This window comes from Salminus brasiliensis, chromosome 8 (assembly GCF_030463535.1).
Source record: "Salminus brasiliensis chromosome 8, fSalBra1.hap2, whole genome shotgun sequence".
NCBI lineage: Eukaryota > Metazoa > Chordata > Actinopteri > Characiformes > Bryconidae > Salminus > Salminus brasiliensis.
This window is the reverse complement of record NC_132885.1, coordinates 8609465-8637014: the sequence shown is the minus strand read 5'-3', so window position 1 is coordinate 8637014 and position 27550 is coordinate 8609465. Positions and strand designations below refer to the sequence as shown.

The 27550-nt window shown below is 41.4% G+C and overlaps 3 protein-coding genes across 3 annotated transcripts in view; 1 reads left to right on the top strand and 2 right to left on the bottom strand.

Moving 5' to 3' along the window:
* pknox1.1 (pbx/knotted 1 homeobox 1.1) overlaps window positions 1-9321 on the top strand; it is a 12666-nt gene extending 3345 nt beyond the window's left edge. The window contains exons 2-11 of the mRNA XM_072685511.1: window positions 890-1001; window positions 1696-1817; window positions 1963-2134; window positions 3466-3636; window positions 3907-4021; window positions 5039-5136; window positions 5476-5607; window positions 5697-5773; window positions 5899-6062; window positions 7469-9321. Coding sequence (XP_072541612.1) covers window positions 948-1001; window positions 1696-1817; window positions 1963-2134; window positions 3466-3636; window positions 3907-4021; window positions 5039-5136; window positions 5476-5607; window positions 5697-5773; window positions 5899-6062; window positions 7469-7659 — 1296 coding nt within the window. The 5' untranslated portion in view covers window positions 890-947 and the 3' untranslated portion in view covers window positions 7660-9321. The remainder of the gene's footprint in view (window positions 1-889; window positions 1002-1695; window positions 1818-1962; window positions 2135-3465; window positions 3637-3906; window positions 4022-5038; window positions 5137-5475; window positions 5608-5696; window positions 5774-5898; window positions 6063-7468) is intronic.
* A 1266-nt stretch (window positions 9322-10587) lies between these two features.
* On the bottom strand, window positions 10588-22550 carry tmprss3a (transmembrane serine protease 3a). The gene is made up of 13 exons (XM_072686277.1): window positions 22434-22550; window positions 21560-21824; window positions 20893-21000; window positions 20412-20525; window positions 20129-20252; window positions 18607-18735; window positions 16124-16170; window positions 14653-14818; window positions 13844-14013; window positions 13539-13634; window positions 13302-13444; window positions 12510-12662; window positions 10588-10813 (listed from the first exon to the last, which is right to left on the bottom strand). The coding sequence occupies exons 1-13, from the start codon at window positions 22548-22550 to the stop codon at window positions 10724-10726; spliced, it is 1722 nt and encodes a 573-aa protein (XP_072542378.1). The 3' UTR covers window positions 10588-10723.
* Window positions 22551-25037: 2487 nt separating this feature from the next.
* Window positions 25038-26871, bottom strand: fgf9 (fibroblast growth factor 9). The gene is made up of 3 exons (XM_072686276.1): window positions 26775-26871; window positions 26145-26248; window positions 25038-25270 (listed from the first exon to the last, which is right to left on the bottom strand). The coding sequence occupies exons 1-3, from the start codon at window positions 26869-26871 to the stop codon at window positions 25082-25084; spliced, it is 390 nt and encodes a 129-aa protein (XP_072542377.1). The 3' UTR covers window positions 25038-25081.
* Window positions 26872-27550: the final 679 nt, after the last annotated feature.

Here is a 27550-nt window from a genome sequence, read left to right as displayed (position 1 = left end):
AGTCTACAGTGTAGCATATCTAAACCAACACGACGTTGGTACACTGGTATAGTCAATAAATGAAATCCTCTGGGTTCGGTACCTGTTGTTTCACTTTGGCTTGGTTAGCTAAACCTGTTCCAGTGATTGAATCAGCCTTCTGGTACCGAAGGTTTTTTTTTTCAGTAAAAATCTATAAAAATCTGCCTTTAGCTAAAGTTCACAAGCCAAGGTTTTATGACCTTTTTATGAATTCGGTATGTTTCAGTTGCCTATTTACCTTTCATTTACCATTTTTTTCAATGTATTGTAACTTTTATTTTTAGTTACTTCTTAACTATTTTTAATGTTTATTTATGTATCTATTTTAATTTAGCCCTGTTTGACTTTTGCCATTTTTTGCAATTTATTTAAATGTGAATTTCACTCTTTAATTCAACTACTTTGATTTATCCTATTTGTTTGGCATCTAATATTGTTTTTTAATAAATAAATATTTTTTTTCATTGCCTATTTTATGTATCGACTCGGCTACATTGTATACAAGGGTCACCCTGAGTGTACTCAGAGCTTAAATAAACATTTATTACTTGATATTTATGTAGTTTTAAAAATATATAAGATCATGTTTGGTCATTGTTTCATGCCTGTAATAATATTATGAATATAATAATAATGTAAAATCTGTGGTAAGAATAATGCAAAGCTTTTTTGCAGCATTTAGAATATGATGAGTGGAAATAGGAGCAATCATCTCTAGGTTTGTAGTGAATGGATGTTGACCTTTTTTTTTTGCATATTTGAAATAAGTCAAAACATGCAGGGACTGTAAGAATAGGTGAGGTTTAGCAACAATATTGCACTGTAATATTGATGTGTGTGTGTGTGTGTGTACTCAAACCAATTTCAGATGACTTGCCGCTACCTGCTCGTATGATGCTTCAGTCCTGGGCGTGGATAAAGTGAACATGATGGCAGCCCAGCCTTTGTCATTAGACAAGTACCAGGAGGGAATGCAACAGGTGGGCTTTTGGCGCTGTTCACACAACCTTTACATTCACCAAGTGTAAAAATATGGTTAAATCAAAGTTGTTGATTTAACATGCTAACATACACTCACCAAGCACTTTATTAGGAATGCATGTACACCTTCTTATCATGCAATTATCTAATCAGCCAGTCTTGTGGCAGCATACATTCATGGAACCAGCTTGCCATGTGTCAGCAGTAAAGGATATATCAGGCAGATCTGAGCTATTTCAGCCAAGCTGGCAAGCAGTGATGACGCATGAGCTGTTTTCAGAATCCAGCTGTTTTAGCTCATTATACACAATCACATCAGAAACGTATGACCACCTACCTAATAGTGGGAATAACCATACTTGGCTTGGATGACACTAGCAAGATGTCGTGGCATGGACTGTGTTAGCTGACACAAGGTGTTCATTATAGAGCTGGTCCAGAGTGGCACGTCAATTGCTCTGTACCACTGGAGTTGCCATTCCCCTCTGGCCTCAGTGGCCTGTTGGGCACCACTGTGATGCCTTTGAGAGTCACTCCATGTGCGACAAGTCCATTCTCAGTACACCTTCACTACTGCAGTGGTTATTACAAAGTGTAATTGGCATTTTAGCATTGGGGCTATGCACATGCCCCCCCACAGACTCATCTATACTATTTACAATATGTGTGACTGTGTTTGTTCTGCTGTTTTAGATGCAAGGAGTGGAGCAGGCAGATAATGATCCTGAAAGGAGTTTTGGAAATACGAGAACCTGCAGCCCTGCTCTTACTGAACCTCAGACTCCAATGGACACAGACAAAGCATCCATATACAGGTACACAGAGGCCGACTTGCATTTTGTTACTGTGCTTAATTGGCCTAACTTTATAGGAGAAGAGAAACATGTGTTTTGTTATTGTAGCAAAAACAGACTTATGTTAATGTCCTTAATGTTCATCATAATGTTTTGTTGTCTGCAGGCATCCACTCTTTCCACTCCTTGCACTTCTTTTTGAGAAGTGTGAGCAGTCTACTCAGGGTCCAGAAAGTGTGTCATCAGCAAGCTTTGATGTTGACATAGAGAATTTTGTACGCAGCCAAGAGAAAGAAAGCAAAGCTTTCTTTAGTGAAGATCCTGAATTGGACAACCTGGTAAGAAGCTTTATCTTAAAGAAATACTTTATAATACTTTGAAATGCTACAAAGTAACTACTAATTAGGGCTCTTAAGGCCTTTTTACATATGATAGTAACATCTACTTTGACTGGATTCTGTTTACACTTGTTATTAAAATCTTTCCCAAGTGTGATCAGATGAGATCCGATTTTAACCTCCTGCTTAAAAAACACACCAACATGTACATCATTTCCGTTTTAGTACCTGTAAACAGCATAACTCATCAGAACTGTCCTGCTCTGAGACACTGTGAGCAGCTTAGAGGGAAGGTATGGGTTTTACAATGCGGGGGAACAATAGCTGGGGAACAAACTGTGTATTACTGCTCTAATCTACCGAGAAAACAAGCATGAGTGCACACACACAAACAAACACAGGGCAAGGAAGATAGTAGCCAAGATTCACAGTAATTATTACTAACGTTTTTTACTAATGTCTGTAGACATATTTCCACTTGCCTGACAGAATTCGATCACAATAAACTTATTCCGTTCACACTTGTGTTAAATGTGGACGAGATCCGTCTCTGACCGCCTCTGAAGGTGGTCTGTGACATCAAATAATAACTGATTTTACAAAAACAAGCAGCCCTACGTCTTACAGTTTCAGAAGCTTTCCAAGTGCCCAGAGAAAAATGCAGTCCTGGCATGAGATGCTACCTTCTGTCTGCTGTACAAATATGGAAAGATCTGAGCGATGTCAGCCGAACTGGCAAGCAGTGATGACGCATGAGCTGTTTTCAGAATCAGGCTTTATTAGCTCATTATAAACAATCACATCGGAATATTGTCACCACCTGCCTAATAGTGGGAATAACCACCCATGTCTTTGGTGACCCTATCGAGACGTCATGGTATGGGCTGTATTAGGTGAGGGAAAGTGTTTATTATAGAACTTAACTGGTCCACAGTAGCATGTCAGTTGTCCTGTACTACTTGCCAGAGTCAGTGTTCCCCTCTGGCATCAATTGCCTGTGGGGCCCCTTGTTATGCATTGTTATGGGAGTCCACTTGGTGTGTGAGAAGTCCACTCAGTACTTCTTCACTACCACCCTTCGCTGTCACAGTCATATCAGAACATTATGATCACCCCTTGTTTGGAATCAAATCGGCCTGGGACGTTACAAATGCCACATGACTGGGTTTACTGCCCGTATAAATACACACCAATCTTTTGACACACCTTCATTTTTAAGAGTGTGAGTGTGAATACCCTTTAAACTGATACAGAGCCTTAAAGTGTTCATTAGACCTTTTAAAAGTCAGGTTTTTTGAGATGACACTCCTGTGCCATTCCTGTGTGTTTAGATGGTGAAGGCCATCCAGGTGCTGCGGATTCACCTGCTGGAGCTGGAGAAGGTGAACGACCTGTGTAAGGACTTTTGCAGCCGCTACATAGCCTGCCTCAAGTCCAAAATGAACAGTGAGACTCTGCTTAGTGGAGAGCCAGGCAGTCCTTATTCTGGCATGCAGACACAGGTGAGCTTTAATTAGTCACATCTTCACTCACCTTCATGCACTGTATTAATCACCTGACTGCTGAGCAACTCCACAAATGCTTATGATAAGTCACAGTATTATAGAATCATAGAGAAAATTCTAATAGATTTTGATATTTGTCTCCTTGTCTTATCAAGTGTCTCATGTGTCTTGCATGCATCCGATCATGACTGTTCAGTTCATACAGCTGAAGGTGTTAGTATTATTTACTTATTTGTTTGTTTCTATTTGTATTTTTTTTTTGTACAGACGCCCAACCCGTTCTCAGCAACGATGAGCCCACAGGGCATTGTGGTCCCTGCCTCCGCTCTGCAACAAGGCAGTGTTACCGTGACAACAGGAAATACACCACAGGTGCTAGCAGGTACGTCTCTAGAGGGGCAAGACCTCTCATGGGATTCTGTGCATCTGCCCTGAACAAAAATCTTAAATGCAAACCTAAAAACAGCTTTCAAAACATCTCCTCTGCCCAGTATATTGTATATTGTTATTGAAATAATAAACATTCTTTCCTTCCATATTCAAAAGATTGCTTTCAGAAATACATTTAGAGAGATTAGATTATATTAATGCCAGCTCTGGGAAGAAATATAAAAGATTTCATACCTTTTTTTTCATTTCTTTTTTCATACCCTGAATAGTAGTTGTGCTGACTGTGCCACACCTCTTGTAAATCTCTCTGGAACCATGCTTAAGTCCTCTTCAAATTACCTATTATATAATATCTGACACCATATAATTATGGTTTAATTTAGAAATCAAGTCTGTTTAGGCATATATTATTTTATTTATTTATTTATTTATTTAAAATTGTGTGTGTATATGTGTTCTGACTGACTCTCTGGTTATTCTCTGTTCTGTGGTGGGGTTGTCTGGTGGGACAGACCATGCAGTAATGGTGCCAGTGGGGCTAGGTAAGGCCCTAGTCACCAGAGAGGCTGGTTCTACAGTTGTGAAGTTGGTTAATGATAGATATGTGAAATGAGGTGGGGGTGGATCTGGGACACCAGACCTCACCAATGAGCCTTTTAGAGGTGTCATGGGCTTAACTCAGGGAAACACTAACTATAAAAGGCAGGTACTTACCTAATGACCCATGTGAAGAGCTTGTGAGGCAGTGGGCGATTGGAAAATGGGGGAAGAGAATGAGTTGGGCACTATGTGTAATTTAAACCATTAGGTGCAGGACTTTGTATAATTTCACATTATTATTTTTCAGTCAGTCACTTCTCTGAAAGATTGCAATAAAATATATTAAAAAATGAATGAGTGAATATTAATATATATGGATTTTAAATTTGAGTAGTATGTGTTTCACAGTGTAACTTTAATGGTAAATATTCTGTTTATCCATTTTATTTGTTTTATTTTTGTTTTTTAGGTGGTGCAGTTTATCAGCCAGTCACAGTACTCACACCAGAAGGTCGTGTAGTGACACAAGGACTCTCACCAAGCAGCCTACGCATTCAGAATTCTCAGGTATTACCCTTGTTTGCAATGAACACACCATACGCTCTTAAATAAGGTGCTTTCAATAGTTCTTTAAGCGATGCCATAAAAGAACTGTGCTGTGTTCCTTATGGAACCAAATATGGTTTTTCTATGGCATCGCTAAGCACCTTTATCTTTAAGAGACACATAACAGAGCTAACCAGCTTTCACATACAGCCAAATGCTCACACACAACATGGCATAAAGAGTACAGTCTAAAGCATAGTATTCCCATATATACACAGAATGCAGCTCACAAACATACACTGTATATAAGGCAGTCATATCACTTGTGCAGTCTGACTAGCTTTGTGTCTTCTCTCTTAGCAGCTACAGCTGCAGCTGAATCAGGATTTGAGTTTCTTCAGCAGTGATGACAGCTCACCTAAAAACAAGCGAGGGGTTCTCCCCAAACAGGCCACCAACATCATGCGCTCCTGGCTCTTCCAACACATCGGGGTGAGCCTGCCTACTGGGGAACACTCCTGTTTTGTAAGACATGTTCTATTTTTACACTTTCTGTTTACATCTTTTTATTTGCCCTCCAGCACCCTTATCCCACAGAAGAGGAGAAGAAACAGCTTGCTTCTCAAACCAACCTGACTTTGCTTCAGGTCAACAACTGGTATGTTCCAGTCCAATTGGACACACATTGTTGCTACATGGAAGTGATGAACTCCAAGGTTTGGTCGTTTCCATGCTTTCCATGTAGCTTATTAGTTGACACTCTTCTCTTAACCGTTGCCACAGGTTCATTAACGCACGGAGGCGGATCCTACAGCCCATGCTTGATGCCAACTCCACAGAGACACCCAAAACCAAAAAGAAGACTCCACAGAACCGCCCCCTACAACGCTTCTGGCCTGATTCCATCGCCTCCTCCGTATCCCAGCAACAGCTCACCATGGCAGATGGTACTGTGTCTAAATGAAATCAGGTTGCCGAAACTATTATGCAAAACAAAAACAGAACCTCAGCTTTCAGCAGTTCCGCCCACCATGTACATTTTACAGAAGGCTTTCAGGGACTGTTGGCTTGGACTGATAAACACACTCATTTGGGATTCTCTTTTTGTCTCAATCTGTGTTTGGAAAATCAGCCCTCAGTGTCAAACATTACTCTGCCAAGCTTTTTCTTTCTCAAAAATCCAGTATTTAAATAATAGATTAGGTGTTAAATAAAATGTACTTAATTCACAGAAAAGCTTACTTTCAAAATAACAAAAAAAAAGCTAAAGTTTGGGTCAGTACTTAATAACACTCAGTTGGAAAGGTTCTGTTTTAGACTTGTTTAGATGTCCTGTTAAAAAACATCTGATGCTGAATTTTGTGGTGAGGATGCAGGAAAGGGTCTCTTCTGATGATTCCTCAATGAAGCTCGTCCTTTGCAGTCAGGAGCAATGAGGTTTTCATTTACCTAGCAACCCTACAAGCAGTTCTCACAACCTGAGGAAACACCTGTTTGACAATGCTTTGTAAATCTTTGGATATTTTTCTTTTGCTTTGGTGCCCTGCTTTTGAGAGCACTAGGGAAGATTTCCACTTGCCTTCTAAAAATCTTGTGACTTAACAGTTCTCTTGTAAAGCTTCCAGACCTCAACTTGACCTCTTTTATTCCTTTTAACTGCTTTTTCTTAATTACATTATGAACTGAGGAACTAGACACCTAAAAAAACTAGGGCCCTATCTTACACCCTGTGCAAGGCACGTGGTAATGCTCATTGCTATCTTACACCCTGCAAACGGTCTATTTTCGCATCTTCCCCCTGCTTAGTTTACATAGCAACACTATTTGCGAATATATCTATGCCGATGGCCATGGTGGTCTCGAAATGAGGTGTGTTCAGGTCAATTTCTGGCATATTGCTATCTTGGCAACGGAAAACACAGGAGCTCCACTGACTGAAAACAACCTAAGCAGATGTCAACAGGTAGACATTAATTGCTATCTTGGCAGTGAATTGTCAACACAGGCGCGTGCCCAACGCACATACACCCTTATTTTGCACCACTGAAATAGCAATACGCCGAAGTCAGACCGCACCTGGCTCTTAAAGGGAATGGCAAGTGACGCTGATTGATTTATAGCTTGTTACGCCCAAAAACACACCCATGATTAATTAAGAGACTTAGTACATGCATTTTGTGCGTTTCGAGCCGAGCAGGGCGAAGTTTTCCCATTGTAACGTTTGTAAAGTTTTTAAAGCTTTTAAATGCGCATCATCTGGCCTTTCCTAGCAATGGCTGTGAACAAGCTGTAGCCTTAACAAGCTTATTAAGCTCTTCTTACTTCTACTCACAGCACTACTTTATGTGTTCAGGTACCATGGTTACAGTTGGGATGAGCATAGACGGCTTCCAGGCTCTTTCGGCGGACGGAGCGATCCTCACCATGCAGCAAGTCATGATGGGCGATCACAGTGAAGACGAAGCAGTCGACAGTGGAGATGAGGACCACACACACCTGTCCTCAGCTGACATGACCAGGCTGGGCCTGGATGCCAGCGACTGAGACACACATATATGTACCCACACACACACACACACACACACACTCATACTCACATATTGGGAAAAACTTGCACACAAAGACTTTTGAAAAAGTTAACCCGTTTCTGTGGTAACTTTGGCAATGCTGATGTTCATGCACTACAGAGAACAAACACTAAAAAAGAGGGTCTCAGAAAACATCCCCTAAAGTACTGTACATAGGCGTTTATTCTCACACACAGAGTTTACAGAGAGCACAAGCTTGCAGACTGGTGTGTAAAGTCAAGAGAGTTTTTATTGAGTAGCTGTGTAGGTGAGTGCACTTTTTTAATGATAAACTCCTGAAACAGCAGACAAAAAAGAAACAGACATAAGCAAGTGTTTGAGGCAAGTTTTTGAAACTGTGTTTAGGTAGCGTTTGGTAATGCTTTCATGAATTTTTACAAATTCATCTGGATGCCAACATTTTGCGAGTTTGTGCTTGTGATGGTTTTATTCTGCATGCTAGTGTTTCCCCCTGTCCTCACTCTCTCCCAGCCGGGTCGAGGGCAAACAAAAACTGACGAAAAGAGGATTATTTTTGTATATGAAAAGTATTTGTTTTCTTTTTTTATTAGTTTGTTTTTGTTTTGTGTTTTCTAAGAAATATTTATGTAAAAAAAAACAAACATGCAAAAAACATGCAAGGTAGCTGCCCAGTTTTCAGGGCCTAAAACTTTTCTAAGAAAAATACAAACAAACAGACAGGAGGTTTAGGATTTTTATAAGTATGGAAATTGGTTTATCATAAGCCACAAAATAATGCCTTACGTGTTTCTATTTTCTAAAACTAATTCGCCAGGAAGCACAGAAAGCTTAACCCACTAAGATATTCAAACAAGTTGAACAGATTGAGACAAACTCTTGATGGAAAGTTCAGTTTCCTCTATTTTGGTTGTTTTATTCTGCTCTATACTGCCGAAGTCTGCCACTGCTGGGATCTGAGAGGACTCCTTAGTCCTTAAACTAGCTCCTTGAAGACACTATGGGTTGGTTTTCAAGACGTAGAATAGCGTCTTGGACTAAATCACTAGATATTGGAGGAAAAACCATTAGAAAATCTTTCTAGTCTAGGCAGGTGCTTAATCTAGGTCTGGGAAACTGGCCCTTTGAGTTTAGAGATGAAACTGAAAGCTCCCAGTGGCTGTTAACAATTAGTTTTATAAGAATATGCATTAAAATCTGCTGCCAGTTTTTACATTTGAAATGTTTTTAGTGACAAAAAAATGAGAAAAGTGTAAAGAAAAGGGATTGTAAAAACGTAAGGGTTTTCTCCACATGTGGTTTTATAGATTTGTAAGCAGAAAAGTTTTATTTCTCGGCAAAGGGAAGAATACTCAAAATCAGCAGACAACATATGAAATTCACACCTTCTTATTTATTTACATGGAGTGGATATACATGTTCTGGTTTGTAGCAGTTTAAGCTTAAAAATCTTGGAATGGGTCTTCCATGTCATCAATAACAACTCTTATTATTATCTTATTGTTATTCAAATGTAGTTTTGTTTGAAGTATCTTTCTGTTAAAAGACACAAGCATGACGTCTCTATCATGGCGCACCGTTTTTTCTATGGTTGGCAGTCCATTCTAAATTATGGCAGTCTGTGTATTAGATTAAAGAAGTTTTCTAATGAATAAAAAGTGCAGAAAACGTTTTAGAAAATGATTCTCTGTTTTTGTGCAAAGGGACGAAATGCAGCAGAATCCATCTGCAGCAATAACTATTCATTCTTTCTCACAGATTTGTGGATTAATGGAAAATAGCAGTAATTACTTTCATTCTAAATGGTGACATCTTTAGGATTGCGTTAATGCAGCGATTGTGGGCCGGTGCTGATATCCAGTGGTTTTGGCCCAAATGCTAGAGTGAGCATATTTTTATATCCACCTTAGCAAGGATGTCGTAGCTGAGGGGTTTCAAGTAGGTCTAAGTTGTAGAACCGTGTGTGTGTGTGTGTGTGTGTGTGTGTGTGTGTGTGTGAGCGAGAGAGGGTGCGAATACCTTTCAAACCATGCAGCTACAGCATGTTAATACTGTGTTCTTACACATTTACTCATTTAGCAAATGACCAACAAGTAGCCTTAATAGCCTATATGACCAAATCAATTCCTTAGGCCTGCTTGAAACTCCCCATCCGTGGCATCCTAACATTTTTTTTTGTTTTTTTTTAACAAAAATATGGTCACATTTAGATTTAGCATTTGGATCAAATGTTTGTAAGATGATGATCAGCACCTGGATCAGCAAAACAGAGAAATATAACACTGCTATTTTAGAGGATTACAGATGCAGTCAAATGAATACAATGCAGATATATATTTGTGTGTAGTGCATATTTTAAGTCTAGCATCAAACTAAACCTTCTCCCCTAGAGTTCAATAAATACATCATCAAATATTAGTTAAATATCAGAATTCCAAATATCTGCCTGATATTAGGCCTCATTCACCAAAATCAATTTTATTTTTAATTAGTTATTAAGAAAAGTCCTAACAGTAGGTCAGATTAATGCTGAGTTTCTGTTGGTACATACCTGAACTGCAGCAGGGGTGGTGGCTCAGTGGTTAGAGCTCCAGGCTAAGAGCTCTGAAGCTGTGTATGGTCTTCCAATGTTATTCTTTGACTAAACCAGTGTATAATGCATGGTTGGATGCCTGATTTGAGTCCATGACCCTGCAGGGCCCATTTACATTGAATCACTTCTAAGGCCTTAATGATGAGACAGGTGCTGTAAGTCGCTGGGAGATCCATGATGGAACTGGGTGGAACTGGGTGGAACTGGGTGGGCAGTTTGAAGAAAGCATTTGTTAGATCTGCCTGAAGAAAAGGGCTAACTGGTGTTCGCACCATTATCTCTCGTCCTTTCCAGAACGTCCACTGCTGTGTTGTTCCCTGGCCAGATAGGGCTGATGCTTTTTCTCTCTGAGCCGGGATACCTGTCAATGACTTGACAGCAGACTCTCCTACTGAGTGGGGTCCATGCAGAATGAAAGAAATCCAGTGCACTGAGGGAAACAGTGCTTGAATGGCAAATCAATAGCCTCCTAATTCTCTTGCACATGTAAGGTCATTAAGTCTTGCCTGCTGTCTAAGTTGTCTGAGCTGACAGGAGAGGGGTTCAGAGTTTCTTCTCTCTAAGGAGGAAATAAAGATGTGTTAAATGTGTAAATAATACTGAATATATTCTTCACTTTATGGCAGATAATGAAACGTATATTTCTATATTCTGGAAAGTATTAATAATCTGGTCTTTCTTCATAAAATATTACAGAATTATTTGCATATCTTTGATGTGGAGTATTAAGCCGTAATGAAAATAATTTTGTCATAGCCCTTTCCAACTGCCTGTTCCACAGGGGTGTGTTTTTATCCCCTCTTCTATTCTCTATATACACAAATAAGGTCAAATATAACAGCAAAGACATTTTGCTTAGAAAATATGCTGATACATTAACCATCTAGCCACCTGGTTTGAGGACAGCTTCCTTGATCTTAACCCCTTAAACAGGCTATGGCCTGCCAGTGGCCGAAGGTGTTATTACAAACTCCTATTACCAGAGAATAGCCCCACCAGTTTATACAGAAGTCCCTGAAGTTACTGAGTAATGCAGCTTAATGTGTAATAAGCCTAATGTAGCTAAGTAAGACCAAGGAGCTTTGTGTTGGAGGGAGGATGCTAGCCGGCAGCATAGGGTCTGTCTTTGAACCAATTCTGATTAAAGAGCAAGAAGTGGAACAAGCTGATCGATTTACATACTTGGGAACATTCATTGACAGTAGACTCACTTTTCAGAGTGAGTGGATCGCCTCTATAAAAAGGCAAGGCAGGAGTTTTAATACCAGCGACATCATGGTGTTCAGGTCACGTATTAAGAGTGTTGTCAGGTTTGACAGGGCAGGTCTTGCTAGGGGAAGCTCTCAGTTAAGTATAGGAACAAGCTGGTTAACCAGGCCAGTAAGATCATTGGAGACAAAAACAACGGTCACTAACTTATATATATCTAATCTATAACATATAGCAATTCAGGTCTATAATGACCCTGCACACCTCCTTCACCCACCATTTCAGTGGCTGCCAATGGGCAGGAGACTTAAGGTCCCACCAGCTAGGAAGAATGGGTACAAAAAAATCATTTGTGCCCTATGCTGTGAAGCCACCGCCCTACATAGCCTGAGTGTATGGTTGCTGTAAGCAGTGTTGGTGTTATAGTATTTGTGTATGTATGTATGAATTTAATTGTGTATTTGTGTGCCAGACTGCCAAAGACAAGTTTCCATTTTATGAACAATAAAAAATGGACAATAACATTTTCCTGACGGCAGTAACTGCACTGCTTTAGAAAAAACACAAACCTTTGACAATCTAAAATCTACAAAACATCCTAATAACATTTTGAACCACCAGAGGGCAGCGCCTGTTCTCAGCTACTGCATTCTAAAACCTCCCAGCCATGTGTGCCCCCTCGTCCCCCATCTACTGTACTACTACTGTACATCTACTTTTCTCACTGAAGGCAGTAGAACCTCTGCAAAGCCCTCTTGGCCTTGATATGTAACTGTCCACTCCTAAAAATAAATGTGCCTCAAATGGTTCCTTAAGGCATATCCTACAGTAAAATGACCACTGTTGCTTTTCCACACTGAAGAACCTTTACTTGATGTAAAGGCTCTTCTCCATTTTAAGGTTCTTCACACTCATACATCTCTTATACACACGTTATTTTGTAGAACCAAAAGCGGTTCGTCTATGGCATCTCTCACAGAACCACCTAAAGAGTGTAGCTCCAGCACCCCCTCATTTCTACTCCCATGCTATTGCATTGTTCTCACCTCCATTTGCTGGTGGATCCAGGTGAGGGCCTGTGTGATGCGTGTGTAAACCCCAGGTTTGTTTTTCTCAGCGCAGCCTTGACCCCAGCTTGTGGCCCCCACCAGCTTCCACACCGAAGAGTCCTCACAGGCCAGTGGACCACCGCTGTCCCCCTGTGACACATTTACTGCTTGGTAAATAAACATTTTTGGACTTTTGTATCAGTAGTGGTCAGAAATATGAACTATGAACATTTGAGGTGATCTTTTTTTAGATGTTAGCAGTCAGCTTGGATATTAGCATGACCCACAACAACCCTGTTCTCCTCATCAGAAGATTCGCTTCTGGATTTTTACTAGATACTAGAACATTGTGGTGTGGGTTTGATTGCTTTCAGCCACAACAGCATCAGTGAGATCAGGTACTGAGATTGATGATTTGTTCTGGGTCACAAACACCACTCCAGCTTGTCCCAAAGGTATTGGATGGAGCTTTATCACCCCAGATAACAAAGTAACTGCTCCACTGCCAAATGCTGGGGGGCTTTATACCCCTCTGGCCGATGCTTGGCTTTGGTCATGGTGACCTCCAGAGCATTCCATTCTATTGGTAATTCTTATCTATGGAGAATATACAAGCTGCATGTATGCACCTAAACACCAGTCTGAAAAATGGGAGCATCCTAAAGCAGCTTATTTTACTAATGAAATGGGGCATCTGAATACTTTTGGACACATAGGCATGTGCATATTAAAATATAAAAATGCTCTTAATGTTACAGTGTTTAAACCAATTGGAAGTGTTAACGTTACCTGGCAGGAGTCGGTTCCTCCCTCCAGGTATCCGGCGCAGATCATGCCTGGGGAAATGTAGCCCTGGTAGACTTCAGGCTGGCTGCAGGCTTTGGTGGAGATAAGGGGCACCTTTGCAGAGTGCAGTGACACACTGGCTTCACCTGGGGCGTCAAAAGAAGATCAGATCCGATCCTTCTGCTTTACAAGCTCACTTATTTACAAGCTCACTATATAAAATAATTTTCTCAGACTCACCCCCATCCTCAGTGGCCCCCCAGCCTGAAATCCAGCACATTTTGCCATCCTCAAATTCTTCTCCAAAGTTAGGCAGACAGATGGGCTCAACATAGCCTGAAGAAGGGAGGCAAAAAAGGGGTTGAGATGATTAACCAATCCAAAAGCCAAAAGCCCACATTTAAACCCCAAATCAGCCCAGACACCTCTGGTGTGCTGGAGCCCTGAGGCTGATTTTCTAATGAAAATCAATTAGCATAATGCAACTGCTCATGCTTTTTCATTAATGCATGCCTAATAGCAATCCAATAGAGATAAACTATTACCATTGAAGGTAAGAGGCTCCACCAGCTTCAGCAAAGCAATATCGTGGTCCAGGCCTTTAGGCCTGTAGCGGGCATGATAAATAATCTTCTCCACAGAAAGATACTTTGCCCCACTGACCGGCTGCTCTGTCAGTCCAACAAGCACTGTCCACAGCCGAGGGAATGCAAATCTGAAGAAAAAGGACAAAATAATTGCAGTAATTATTACAGTCCTTATTTATACAGCACATACACTAGCTGTCCAAATGTTTGTGGACACCCCTTCCAATACATGCATTTAGCCATTGCTGACACAGATGCAAACATGAACCTATTGGCACCATGCTGCCTAATGCCAGACATAGGCTAGAAGGGTATAAAGCCCCCCAGCATTGAGCTGTGAAGCAGTGGAACTATGTTCTCTGGAATGATGGATGGTGCTCCATCCAATACTTTGGGGTGGGGTTGGGTTGGGTAGTTGGGGGGGGGGGGGGATCCTGATACTCTCATCATTGAATGCCATCAAATCCTCACAGCAATGTTCTAAAATGTTGTAGAAAGCCTCAGTAAAACAGTAAAAACAGTTACTCTGACAAAAGCTGAATAAAGTATTTTAATATAATTGATTTCAGAAGAAACAATGAATAAGCAGGTGTCCCAATACTTTTGTCCATATATAAATCCAATTTTAGTCCATCCTGCTTAGTCAAAGAAGCTCAATTTTAAAGCGGACACCTATTTAAACAGCAGATTTCTATTTATTTTTAAAATCAATTCATCCATGACTGACAGGATTGAGTGTGTCAGTTGGAGTGCTGGAGTATACTCACCCATACACACAGTGGGCAGCCGTTAGTATCCAGCGTGTTGCCACAACAGAGCCTCCACACAGGTGCTCATTCTGGAACTGCAAGCTCACCTGCCAGGGAAACTGGCCCTCTCGAGACAGGTTACCCCCAACAATACGTGTGCTGAACTGAGGCCTGGAACCACACTCTACACACACACACACACACAAACAGAATTACATTATATGTTCAAATGTTTGTGGATACTCCTTCTAATGATTCATTTAATGCATTCAGCTACTTTAAGCTGCCTAATGCCTGGCTTGGACGAGAGGGGTATGAAGCCCCCTCAGCATTGAGCAGTTGAGCAGTGGAACTGTGTTCTCTGGAATGATGGTGGTGCTCCATCCACTACTTTTGGAATGAGCTGGGGAGTTTAGGACGAGTTGGGGTGGTGATCCGCTACTTTAAGGTGCACCTGTTTCTGACACAGGTGTACAGCTTGCATTTCCAGCAGAATAGTGGAACACTCTGGAGCAGCTGTCCATGACCCTAAGGTCAACATGCCATGTGTGTCAGCTAAAGGGGTGTAAAGCCCTTTATACAGTATATTGTGGAAGGAAGAACGGTGGTGCCATCATGTTTCTCCGCCACCTGGTGCTGGGAGTTCTCACCTGATCACATTCAAAAGTGCAACGAATTCCCAGCCCCTCTGAATGCCCCAGCTTACACCCGAAGAGAGAACTGGGAAAGCTCTGACAGAGAGCTGAGAGAGCTGGAGAGGTGAGAGAACCAGAGGGACTCAGCTAAAGTCTGTGTGAGCTATAGGCACTGTTTAAACCAGTAGGCTGTATGGTTTGTTATGGGTCAGGGGTTTGGGTGGCTTCACATTTACATTTACAGCATTTAGCTGACGCTCTTATCCAGAGGGACTTACAAGGTTACTCGTATTACAAAGGTGGGCCAATGCAGTGTTGGGAGTCTTGCCCAAGGACTCTTATTGGTATAGCGCAGCACAGTCACCCAGACTGGGAATCGAACCCCAGTCTCCCACATGGTGTGGTAGCTCCATGACAGACAGGTAGTGGTGTTATCTGCTGCGCCACACCAACCACATCATGGGTTATGTGTGTGTAAGGTGACGTGAGTTTTTCCAGTCATGTGAAATCACAAGTGGTGGAGAATGCAGGCATTTGAAGGGGCTGGGAGCTCCTCCCTAATCCCTTGCACATGAATGTGATCAGATAAGAGCTCCCTGCACACAATATAATATAATATACTGTCAACTTTCCTTTCATTTGCTCATCTTGAATTTTTTATTCAGTGCAAAAAGTAGATGACATTCTTGGCATCAGCAACAATATACTGCAAATGATTAAATTATATAATATTTAAATAATTATTTAATGTTTCAATTAGATCTGTGCTCACTTTTTGGAAAGGTGGTGCCTGGAAATGAAAGTCAAGAATGTCAAAAATAGAGTATGTGGAGAGATTATAGCCCCATGCTTACCCAAACACTTCAGCGTTATCACTTTGCCTGAACTGCACTCGGTTTTACTGTAGAGAGGAGGTTAGAGGTTTCTTTAATTAGACATTATTATAATGATAAAAAAACTTATATAAGAACTAATGCAGAAAGAAGTCAGTCAGTAAAAAGTCCTCCTCTTTTTGAGGTCAGGCAGGAGCTCTGAGGCTGTGAAATAACAAATTCCAAAGGAGAACAGAGGAGGCCACTTTAAAGGCCTAAAGCTGCTGGCTATAGAACAAAGCGTACACATAATCCTCCCTTATGCATGCTTCTGTATGTGTGTGTGTGTGTGTGTGTGTGTGTGTGTGTGTGTTTGGCTGCATAGCATTTGTGTGTATGTGCAGCTGGATAGCTGTCAAGATTAGTTTACATAGAGGGAAAGTGCTGCAGGATTAATTACATGGTGAAGCAATGATGCAAGTCTAGAGATAGGAAAGAGCCCTCAAGAGGGTCTTCAAGCCTAAAGATGGTCGTTATTTATATTATATGATCTAGTAAATGTTTTAAAATATACTATATGTGTATGAAATACATGCTGGAAATACAGGGCATATAAGACATTGTCAACCCCTTTGGATGTTTTCCCCTTTTATTGCTTTTATAAATGGAATCATGGTGAATGTAAAACATGGCTTTTTAATGTCAATGTAAAAAACAGATTTCCACAGTAATTCAATTGAATAAAAATATATAATGTAAAATAAGTAATTGCATAAATCGCATGGATGTCTTCGGGCCTCCCTCACTGGTCTCCTTTATGCACAAGCATTTACTATGTGAGGATGGCCTGCTCTAGGTAGAGTTACACATGTGCCAAATTCCCTCCATTTCTTAATGATGTTCAGTGTTAATTGACTTCATTTAGTTTTGTATCCATATCCTGGCTCTAACCTTTTCTCCACCAACCGTTCTTCACTAACCGTTTGTTCACTAGTGTGTATGTTTGCTCACTACTGTGTATGTTTGTTCACTATTGTGTATGTTTGTTCACTATTGTGTATGTGTGTGTGTGTTCACTGCCAGGATGGGTTAAAGGCGGAGGCCAAATTCCAACATCTGTGTCATGAGTTGTGTAGAGTGTTCATTTGTCTTCATGGTGTATTTGTAGCCAGGAAGAGTCAGACACATCAGGTGATCTCCATTCCACTATCTGTGAGACTACTAGCACCTTTTGCCTCTTTTGAATGAGGTCAGTCACTTTGAAGGGGTGAATATTTATGCGATCATTTATTTTACATCAGATATATATATTTTTGTTTTATTGGGCATCACTGTAGAAATCTGTTGATTAATTATATTGACCATGATTTCATTTTATGAATGCAATAAACATGAGAATATCCAAGGGTGTGAATATTTTTATATGCACTGTATATATCTTTCTTTATTTATTGTTTTAATAATTACATGACTTTGCATTTTGGTGCAACACTCTACCAGTTCCAGGATCACATTTAGCCTCTAACATCTCTGAAGTGTGCTGTCAGTACACTCCAGCTATAATATGAATACTATACTCTACAGCTATACTCACTCACACTTGTGTTTTACCATTCTGTGAATACACTTAAGTGGGCTTATAGTTAACCTGTACAAAGTGGTAACAGTTACGCTGAAGGTTGTAAATGAATTATTAATTGTGTTGTTAATGCTTCACTGATTTTCTATCAGTAAACTGTTCATTAAAGCAACATTGTGTTTCAACTGTGCCTTCCTGTGGCTTCTATATCATTACCACTTCAGGCCGAAATGCTGCTATTGCACTAAGGAACTTTGGAGGAGCTGCATGAGAACGTTTTCTTTACGTCTGTAGAAGTTAGTGATATAACTAGCAGCTTTGCTTCATCACATACTTAGCTACCTCATTGTACACAAAGTCTATTACTATACTAGTCTACACTTAAGGACACCACTGGAATAGATAGACTTGGGAAACTGCCACACTTTATATATACACACAGACACATATTTTTTTGGCCCTCAACCCTTGGAGGGTAAAAACTAGCATGTCTCCTTTAACACACTAGAAGCCAGCCACCAGTTCTTGTCAAGCTACCGCTGATGCAGCTTGGAAGAAAGCGCGGCTCCCCGGGTCTGATACAACAGCTAACAGATGCCTGTGGTACATGTAGTGTTGTAGGAGGAAGGGCCTTCAGCCCACCCCTGAGAAAGCAAGGCCAATTGTGCTTTCTCAGACTCTGGCTACGGACGGCATGCAGCAAGAACCGAACCGGCGATCCTCAGATCACAGTAGCAGGGCCTTAGTCCACTGAACCACTCAGAGCACTGACCTACACTGTGTCAATTTTGTAATGATTAATAAATCAATGGAAATGCTCCAAACATTAAACTGACTTCCATTAAAAATTAGATTTTTTCTTCTCCTATAAAGGTGCCAAACTTTCACCCTCATCATTGACAGTATCATCATCATTGGCATTTTAACCAGTAATACTATTTCACACCTGAGATTGGTTGTGTTGTGTATCTTGATGGCCTGCAGTGGACCTGGCTGGCTCAGATTGATTGACACCAGGTTATTCTGAAGTTCTTGTTCAATGTTGGAGAGAAGGAGAGATCCAGACTGCACATAGCTAAGAGGGGGATATAGGTGAAGAAAAACAGTTGGTTAGAGAACACAGCATGTCAGTTTACTTGTGGGAATATTGTTTTTATGAAGAAAGGCTAAAGAAAAGCAAACAAGATATCACCTCACTGATAAAGCAGAGTCATGTTTCTTATCTGGAATCTACATGGTGGGAAAGTAAGGTGGGACTCATGGTGTATCCTTCCCCAGTGGTCCAGGGGAGTTCACAGCAGTTCAACATCCACTCACTATCTACTTTATTACAAATACTTACCTTATGCCTCCACTTACTGACCCGTCATAAACTCTACCTTATACCTCCATCCTCTGTTGTCATATACTGTTGACCACGTAATGTGACGGTGGCACTGGCACCAATGTACACTGTAAAAAGTCAGGCCAACTTTAAATGACAGTTACTGATGATGACAGGGGTTTCTTTGAGATTTGAGTTTATTGAAATCTTGCCTTAACTCACATTTTTCAGTTCTGCGAAGAATACTGTTTGAGTTAAGCCTAAACTCCCCACCCTCAATTAGTCTACTGTTTATTCCCACCAGCATGTAAGGACTCCTTCTATCACATGGCGTCCCCAGACCTGGAGGCTTCTGACAATGGAGCACTGAGCCCTTGCTGAAAGTTTATGTTATAATGAACGTATAATCTCCACAGGCTTGATAAACAGCAGTTAGATTGGTGTGCCACTTCAGAGCTGTGAAGTTACACTGCATAAGAACACAGTTCTAAGTAAATCTACCTTTCCATCCTGTCTTGGACACAGAAATGTACATTGCTCCACAGCTCTAGAGTGGTGCAACTGGCTGCAACTGCATGAATGTCAAAAACAGAAGATCTTAAGTCCATGTCCTATCAGCACCACAGCCCTCCATGGTCAGTAGTCTGAGTAAAGGAAGGCCTCCCCCACCCCATGTGATTGGGGGAGTCCTAACCTGCATGGGAATAAACAGTAAGCAAAATATTTCAGCAGTATCCTGAGGCTCATTAAACTGTATAGTTGCCCAAACTGAGATGCAGAACTGAAAATGTAGTCTGTAGTTCTGACTAAACTAAAATCAGCTCCTGTAATCAGAAACTTTTTATTTTAAAGTGGCCTGAATTGAAACTCTCTATACTGCACAGTCTGAAATGCTGCAGTCTCATACGTTTACAACAGCAAGTGGTGTCCCGATCCTGGTACTATACACTTGGTCTGCTTATTCCTTGGTAAAAGTAGGTTTGGGTGTGTTAGAGAAGGATAAAGAACACTAAAAAAATGCAAGGCTGGGTTGAAAAATGTGCAAGCCAATGGCGTAATACAAAATACTACAGGAACTTCATCTAAATTCCTCCAACTTCAAAGGAATCTCCTCCTCAAAGCACACAGCCCTACAGAACCTGACCTGGAGTATCCAAGCTGCTTGCAGGCAGAGAATCCCAGCTCAGGATCCCAGTCCTCAGAACACACCGTGCTCCACACTCCCTCACTCAACACCTGCAGCACCGAGTTCTTGCCGCTCACACGCACTGCAGGGAGAGTGCACATTCACCAGCTTTACTCTCAACATACCAGAGCAGCACATTTGACAAAAACACACATTCAGAGATGTAATTTCCTTCAGTAGATTGCTGTGATATGATACATGACATGATGCATGATGAACAGATGAAGACAGTTGTACACACCACAGCTAAGCTCATCCTCGCCATGCTCACAGTCCACATGTCCATCACACTGCGCAGTGCTGCTGATACAGTGAGATGAGCCACAGCGGAACTTCCCCATACAGCTCAGGCCCACTGCAACGGGAGAAAAACACAGGTGTGTGAGCATGTGTTCATGTGTGTCTCTGTGTGCCAGCTATCTATTTGTACGTATATCTATCTGTCTGCCTGCCTATCTGCCTATCTGTCTATGTCTTTTTCTCTATCCTCTGCTAGTGCCACTCATACATCACTACTCAGACGGTATAGAAATCTGACACTGCAGAATTTAATCAGACTCTGCAACCGGAGTTCCAGACATCTCCCAGGTTTGGACCGGTGGGCCCCACTTTCTGCAATACAATCATGGTTGTTAATTATTCACGCCGGTTGGGGCCTCTACGTGCCATCATGAGTCTCCTCTAGCTCGTTGCACTTTACGGGCAGTGTGTCACCCACTCACCTCCCAACCCGATACCCAGCACGAGGATGACCATGAGTAAAGCACATGCGCCAATTAACAGCTCCATCCTTCTCGCAAACAAGCGGCCTCGGAGCGTCTTCTCCTCCACTAGATCATCTTGGGTGGAGGAGAGAGTTAATTAATAAAACATATGCACATTGTAAACACAGCAAAACACACCTATGGAGTAACCTAAACAAGTATGAATAATGAATTGAGCAAAAGTAGATTGTTTGTTTTGTTAAACAACTATGTCATATAAGGTGGAAGTGCCAGGGAATATGGGTTTGGTCTCGTTTATAATTAGACACTGAGACTAATACTTCATTTCTGACATTTTCTGAGATGTTTTATACAAACTTCATTAAGTAACATGTTTACAATGATGTTACAATGTTAACCTGATAGAAATGACCCTGATCTCCTAGTGAGGCCTGATCGCTGATGAAATATATAACATAATAATATATAACTATATAACTATAACATAGCACCAGTATCTTAGGTTCACATGCTACATTGTCTCAGATCTTTAAACCAGCTGCACAGCAAAATGGTGCTAAGCCAGTGCTAAGCTCTACCACAGATCATCATTTCTCTACAGAGTTTAAGAAGGAAACCAGTTCTTTCCAGTGTTTTCTAATCCCTAATCTTCCTTTTCTCCTACCTGATAGGAAAGGCTGGACTTTAGTGACAGGCATTGCTGGAGAGGGTTGTGCCTGGATATTACTGGGGGCTTCAGGTTGGCAATCTGTGCTTTCTGTGGTCTCAGAGGCTGGTTTACTGCCGCTGTTTTCTGCTGCCAGGACACCATTGTGGCTGTCAAGGGGGCTGACATTGAGGGTGGACGGTGTGTCAGGGGCTGGAAGGTCTTCTTCTCCAACAGAGACCACCTCTATTCTAGAAGGGCATGTCTGCTCCGTCCCTGCCGCCTGTGGAGGTGAAAGGATTGAGAATGAGCATGGCCTTAAACAGCTGATTACACCAGGTTGCAAGTTCATACCATGCACCTACACTCACTGGCCAGTTTGTTCTTTGAGTTGGTTCCATAGACAATCTTCACTTTCACACATCTCTATTACAAATAATGTTCTTTATGGAACCAAAAGTGTTTTTTTATGCCATCGCTCACAAATTCAATTGAAACCCTTTGATTTTGTCAGAGGAGGGGCACTTTGTAAAGTTACAGTTACTGGCTGTAGGCTTTCTGCTGCTGCACAGTTTATCAGCCACCTCATTTCCCATCTATCAATGGAAAGAGACCACCACTGATGACCACTGATGACCTGATATCACTGGGTGGTGGACCATTCTTAGCAAAGCAGTGGCACTTAAGACATGGTAATATGCACAGCAGTGACTGTGGAACTGAGAACAGCCCAACAGCCCAACAACCCACCAACAGTGGCTTTGTGGTCAGAAACCGAGCACTTTCTCCACCCTCAAAATGTGCCAACCAGGCAGGTGTGTGTAACACTGTAGCCACATATTTTCTTTATAGATAGATGAAGCTATAAAACACAGATTCACCACTTACTAACCTGTGTGTGTGTGGCTACGCTCTCTTCTCCTCCTGCTGTAGCCTCCACACCTCCATTCTTAAGCTCAGCTTCAGCAGGTACACCCACTGCAGTCTCCTGTCCATCAGGAATAGCCATAACCACCATCACACAGACATTATGGCTACATGTGATCAGGCAGAGAACAGGATGAGAGTCAAGTCAATGAGACATTTCAGTGCATGGAGGTTTACATCAGGGTTTTTCAAATCCAGTCCTGGAGGGCTCGTGTCCAGCACAGTTTGCTGATAATAACCCCACTACAGTAATTAACTGGTAATTAACAGACTGTAGAATGTACAGAATGTAACAGACCATTTGATCCAGGTGTGTTTAAGTGGGAAATTGGCAAGCCATGCTGGATACTGGACCTCCAGGACTGGATTTGAAGAACCCTGGTCTACATGTTAAATTAACTGTATTAATTACTACTTTTTAAATGTAATGGAACAGCCTGTGGATCCAGACTTGTACTCCTCACTTCTGTAACCTGAGACTTACGCAGCAGGTCTGCTTTGTTTTTCCATGTAATTACTGAGTAATAATCCTTAAGCTGTAACTAACATCTCAGAATTACCTCATAAGTTCTCAGAAATACACTTAGATCACTCTCACAGAAGCTATAGGAGACAGTTACATATACCTCCTATTGGCTTTTAGTATGTATTGCACTAATAATGCACTAATATATCATACAACAAATTAAACCTAGGGTTGAATGGGTTAATATAGTCTATGTTGTGTCCCTTACTTACCCAGAAGTGTTATAGTATCCTCATGCTTTGTTTATCCACAAGTGTGCAAGCGCTGTGGGCTCTGTGTCTTTTGCAATAACTGGACATCTCTCTCTCTCTATCTCTCTCTCTCTCTCTCCCTCTCTCTCTCTCTCTCTCTCTCTCTCTCAGGCACGATGGGATACCTGAGCTGGGGTTTACTGAGAAGTTGTGTCACTCTAAGAGAAGATCAGGTGACCACAGCGTCTCCCTGGATACTCGATCAGGTTACAGATGGACCTGCGTACCTTTTCGGCACTAGGCACTAAGGCATTGGGCATATTAAGACAGCTAGAAAATGCAGATGTACATCTTTAAACCACTTAGTTGAGTGATGTAGGAGAAAAGAGTATAGAGGGATAGGAGAGGATAGAGAGGTGATGGAGAGTAAAGATATAAGGGGTATAACAGGCCGTCTGTAATGATGTTAACTCATAGGGACGATACTGAATTGCTCCATGAAAAGCCTTTGAGTTGATGTACAGTTATGCTGACATTAGTTTCCTATTTTTTAAAGGAGCGTTTATCTGGACGAGACTCTCTATGAGACACAACGCCATTACTCCACCATATCTCTCCTCAAAACCCCATTACTCCACTCCATCTCTCCTCAAAACCCCAGTACTCCACTCCATCTCTCCTCAAAACCCCATTACTCCACCCCATCTCTCCTCAAAACCCCATTACTCCACTCCATCTCTCCTCAAAACCCCATTACTCCACTCCATCTCTCCTTAAAACCCCATTACTCCACCCCAGTCTCCTCAAAACCCCATTACTCCACTCCATCTCTCCTCAAAACTCCATTACTCCACCCCATCTCTCTCCTCAAAACCCCATTACTCCAGCACATCTCTCCTCAAAACCCCAGTACTCCACCCCTTCTCTCCTCAAAACCCCATTACTCCACCCCATCTCTCCTCAAAACTCCATTACTCCACCCCATCTCTCCTCAAAACCCCATTACTCCACCACATCTCTCCTCAAAACCCCATTACTCCACCCTATCTCTCCTCAAAACTCCATTACTCCACCCCATCTCTCCTCAAAACCCCAATGTCCCATTACTCCACCCCATCTCCTCAGTGCCCCAGCTTTCTTCATTCTTCATGTTTATTTGTGTGCTGCTAAATCACATTTTAATTAAGAGTGTTCAATCCCAGAAAGTGACATACACCATTGCAAATAAAATTAGATTTATATTACAGAATATATACAGAATTATATATAAATTAAATATATAAATATTCATATTATACAACATTAATATTACACAGTGTAAATAAGAGAACAACATTTACATTCAGTGTGCATATGCTTGTTTTTTCATGCCAGACTAAGCAGTCTTGGATCTGCAGGGCTTTTTTAGAAGAAGTCACATTATATGTCCAAAAGTTTTAGACATCTGATCATCTTCAATATTAATTAATAATAACTAGTGCTGGAACATTGCGAATTTGACTGCATTCAGCCACAAAGGCATTAGTGAGGTGTAGTGATGTATGATGATTAGTTCTGGAACACAAACACCACTCCAGCTCATACAATGCTCATACAAACAGCACTCCACTGCCCAGTGCTGGTGAGCTGTATACCCCTCTAGCCAACGCTTGGTATTGGTTCTGGTGTTCTTAGTGAACAACTGAAAGCTGGAGTGAGGAACTTTTGGACATACAGCCATTGTGCAGATGTGCTTTTATCTTCAGGCAACACTATACACTCTCAAATCTGCAGGGCACCAGCCTTATGTCCATCAGAGAAAGATATACGCCAGCTTCTTTTATGTTCATTGCTTTTCAAAATCAAAGCTTCAGTGGACATGCACTTCCATTATTGCTACATAAAGTGCTTTTGGTCTCAGTTTTCTGGGGCCTTGCGTGGCAGGAAGTGGGTACAGGCCTGCTGTGGGCCCACTGTATTTCCCTTCCTAAGCTGCCCTCGGTGGGACAGGGCCAGATACAGGCCTGGGTGTGCTGCAGATGAGTAGGTTGTGTAGTGGTTCTCCTCTAGGTGCTCTTTGAACAGGCAGTCAGGTGAGAACTGCTTCTGTGGATGAGAAATGTTCACTTTTCATTAAACAACAACAGCAGGAGTTAGAGCAGTGCACAATCTAAAGCAGACATCCTACCTCTACCAGGAAACACAGGACTCTCCTGCATATCCCCACTCTGTTTATAGTATTACTGTATTAGAGGCCACTGGTTTAAACGTGATTGTGAGTTCTAGTAATGCTGAACATGATCCATGTTTACAGACAAACTTCTGCCTTTTAAAATAAAGAACCAATCAGCTTGCTGGTTATGCTGGTGGGCGGAGGAGGGTCAAAATGCTAGTGGGTCAAAATGCTTCCTCGATGTGAAGATCTGTACATGCCCAGTATCCAGAACAAGCCACAAAAATCACATTTTTGTGCATTATTATTACTACTCATGGTTACTCATGAGGTTTTTGTCAGATTTTATAAGTGGTTTCAAATATGTTTTTAAACAGTAATTTGAGTATTCATAGAATATGGAAGCCTGTACTATTAAATTTACTAGGTAGCAGAGGAAACACAGATGAATTCAGACACTTCCTCATCATCAACGTCCGCCAGCACCAGTCACATAAACATAAAGTGTGTGATTGGTCGAGTCGTCTTTGAAGCTCTGTACACACACAAACTGAATTCTGAATGAAAGTAATTAATATTATTGTGCTGTTCATGGCATAATCTTTAACCTTTATGTTGTATAACAGCCTAAGCCTACTGTTATATATATATATTTCTACACATATCGTCACTGGGCAAGGTGGTGCCACTTCCCTGATTTTTTTTTTTTTGCAGGGTGAGATGTCTGCTAAAGGAAAGCACTGCCACCACTGCACAGGTAGAGTTAAGGGCAATGGAAGCGTGCATATGGCTCAAAGCGTTACTCACCATTCCTTGTGCAACTCCTTCTTCATTCATGCATAAATACAGTTCACTCTTGACACCACGTATGCCCACTACTCCACGTTTCATGGCAAACACCTTCAACCAACCTGAGAGTAAATGAGAGAGAGATAGAGAGAGAGAGAGAGAGAGAGAGAGAGAGAGAGAGAGAGAGAGAAGGATGGTTAGATATTAAATGTTGAAGGAAAACAAGACAACACAAAATCTGATCTACAAACAACTAGAATCAACTAGAATCTGTACTGTTGACAACCTGTAATTGACTAGATATTTGAACATTGCTTTGAGATTTGATTGCATTCAGCCACATGAGAATTAGCAAGACCAGGTCCTGATGTTAAATGATTGGTATTGAATGGAGCTCCACAGAACTTACTGCAGAGAACTCCACTGTTTCACAGCCCAGTACTGGGGGTGGGGGGGGGGGGTCTTTAAACCCTCTAGGCAATGCTTGAGATTGAGCATGATGACCTCAGACTCATGTTTGACCTACCAAAAAGTATCTAAATGAACTAATTAGAAGGTGTGTCTATATACTTTTGGACACATAGTGTATCACAGATCAATTTGTCTACCCAATTTTCTTAAAACAGACGTGAGGACTGTATGACTTACTGTGCTCAGTTGGCTCATGAACACCCCCTACACTCCCACTGGTCAGGATCTGTAGGTGGTAACCAATCCCAACACGGCAGTACAGGAGCTGGTGCATGCTGGTTGTTCTGTCTGGATGAGGTTGTGATAGAGCTGTTGAGAGACATTAAAGACACTCTTTTAATGTTATATAAAAAAGGGTTTCTCAAGGGTTCTCTAGTAAAGGCCATGGTTATAAATAGAAATGTTTGACAATGGTGAAGTTTACGGTATATTAGTATGAGTGGAGCTTCTACCCAGTACTTATCCCAAAAGTACTGGATGGAGCACTACCCATTATTCCAGAGAACACAGTTCTTCCACTGCTCCACAGCTCAATGCTGGGGGGCTTTATAGCCCTCTAGCCCATGCCTGGCATTAGGCAACATGGTGCCAATACGTTCATGCTCCAGAGAGTCCTATTCTATTGGCAGTACTTCTCTACAGAGACTAGACAAGCTGTGTGAGTGTGTACATTAGCAACATTAGCATGCTTCAGTTCAGTATTGCTTTTAATGTTTATTTTATACCATGACTCATTCTTTATCACTTTAGCCAAATACAAAGCTTAACAATCACGCAAGTCGGCTTTGACACTCTTCTGCTATCAGTGTTTGGTTTAAAGCAAACATCACGGGACTGTCCTTGCGTTTCTGATTATTAAGAGCAGAACTAGAGCAAATGCATTTGTCATAGTGAAGCTGTGTAGTGCTGCGATATTACAAAGACTACATGTCAGCCTGCTGGTTCTTCTATTG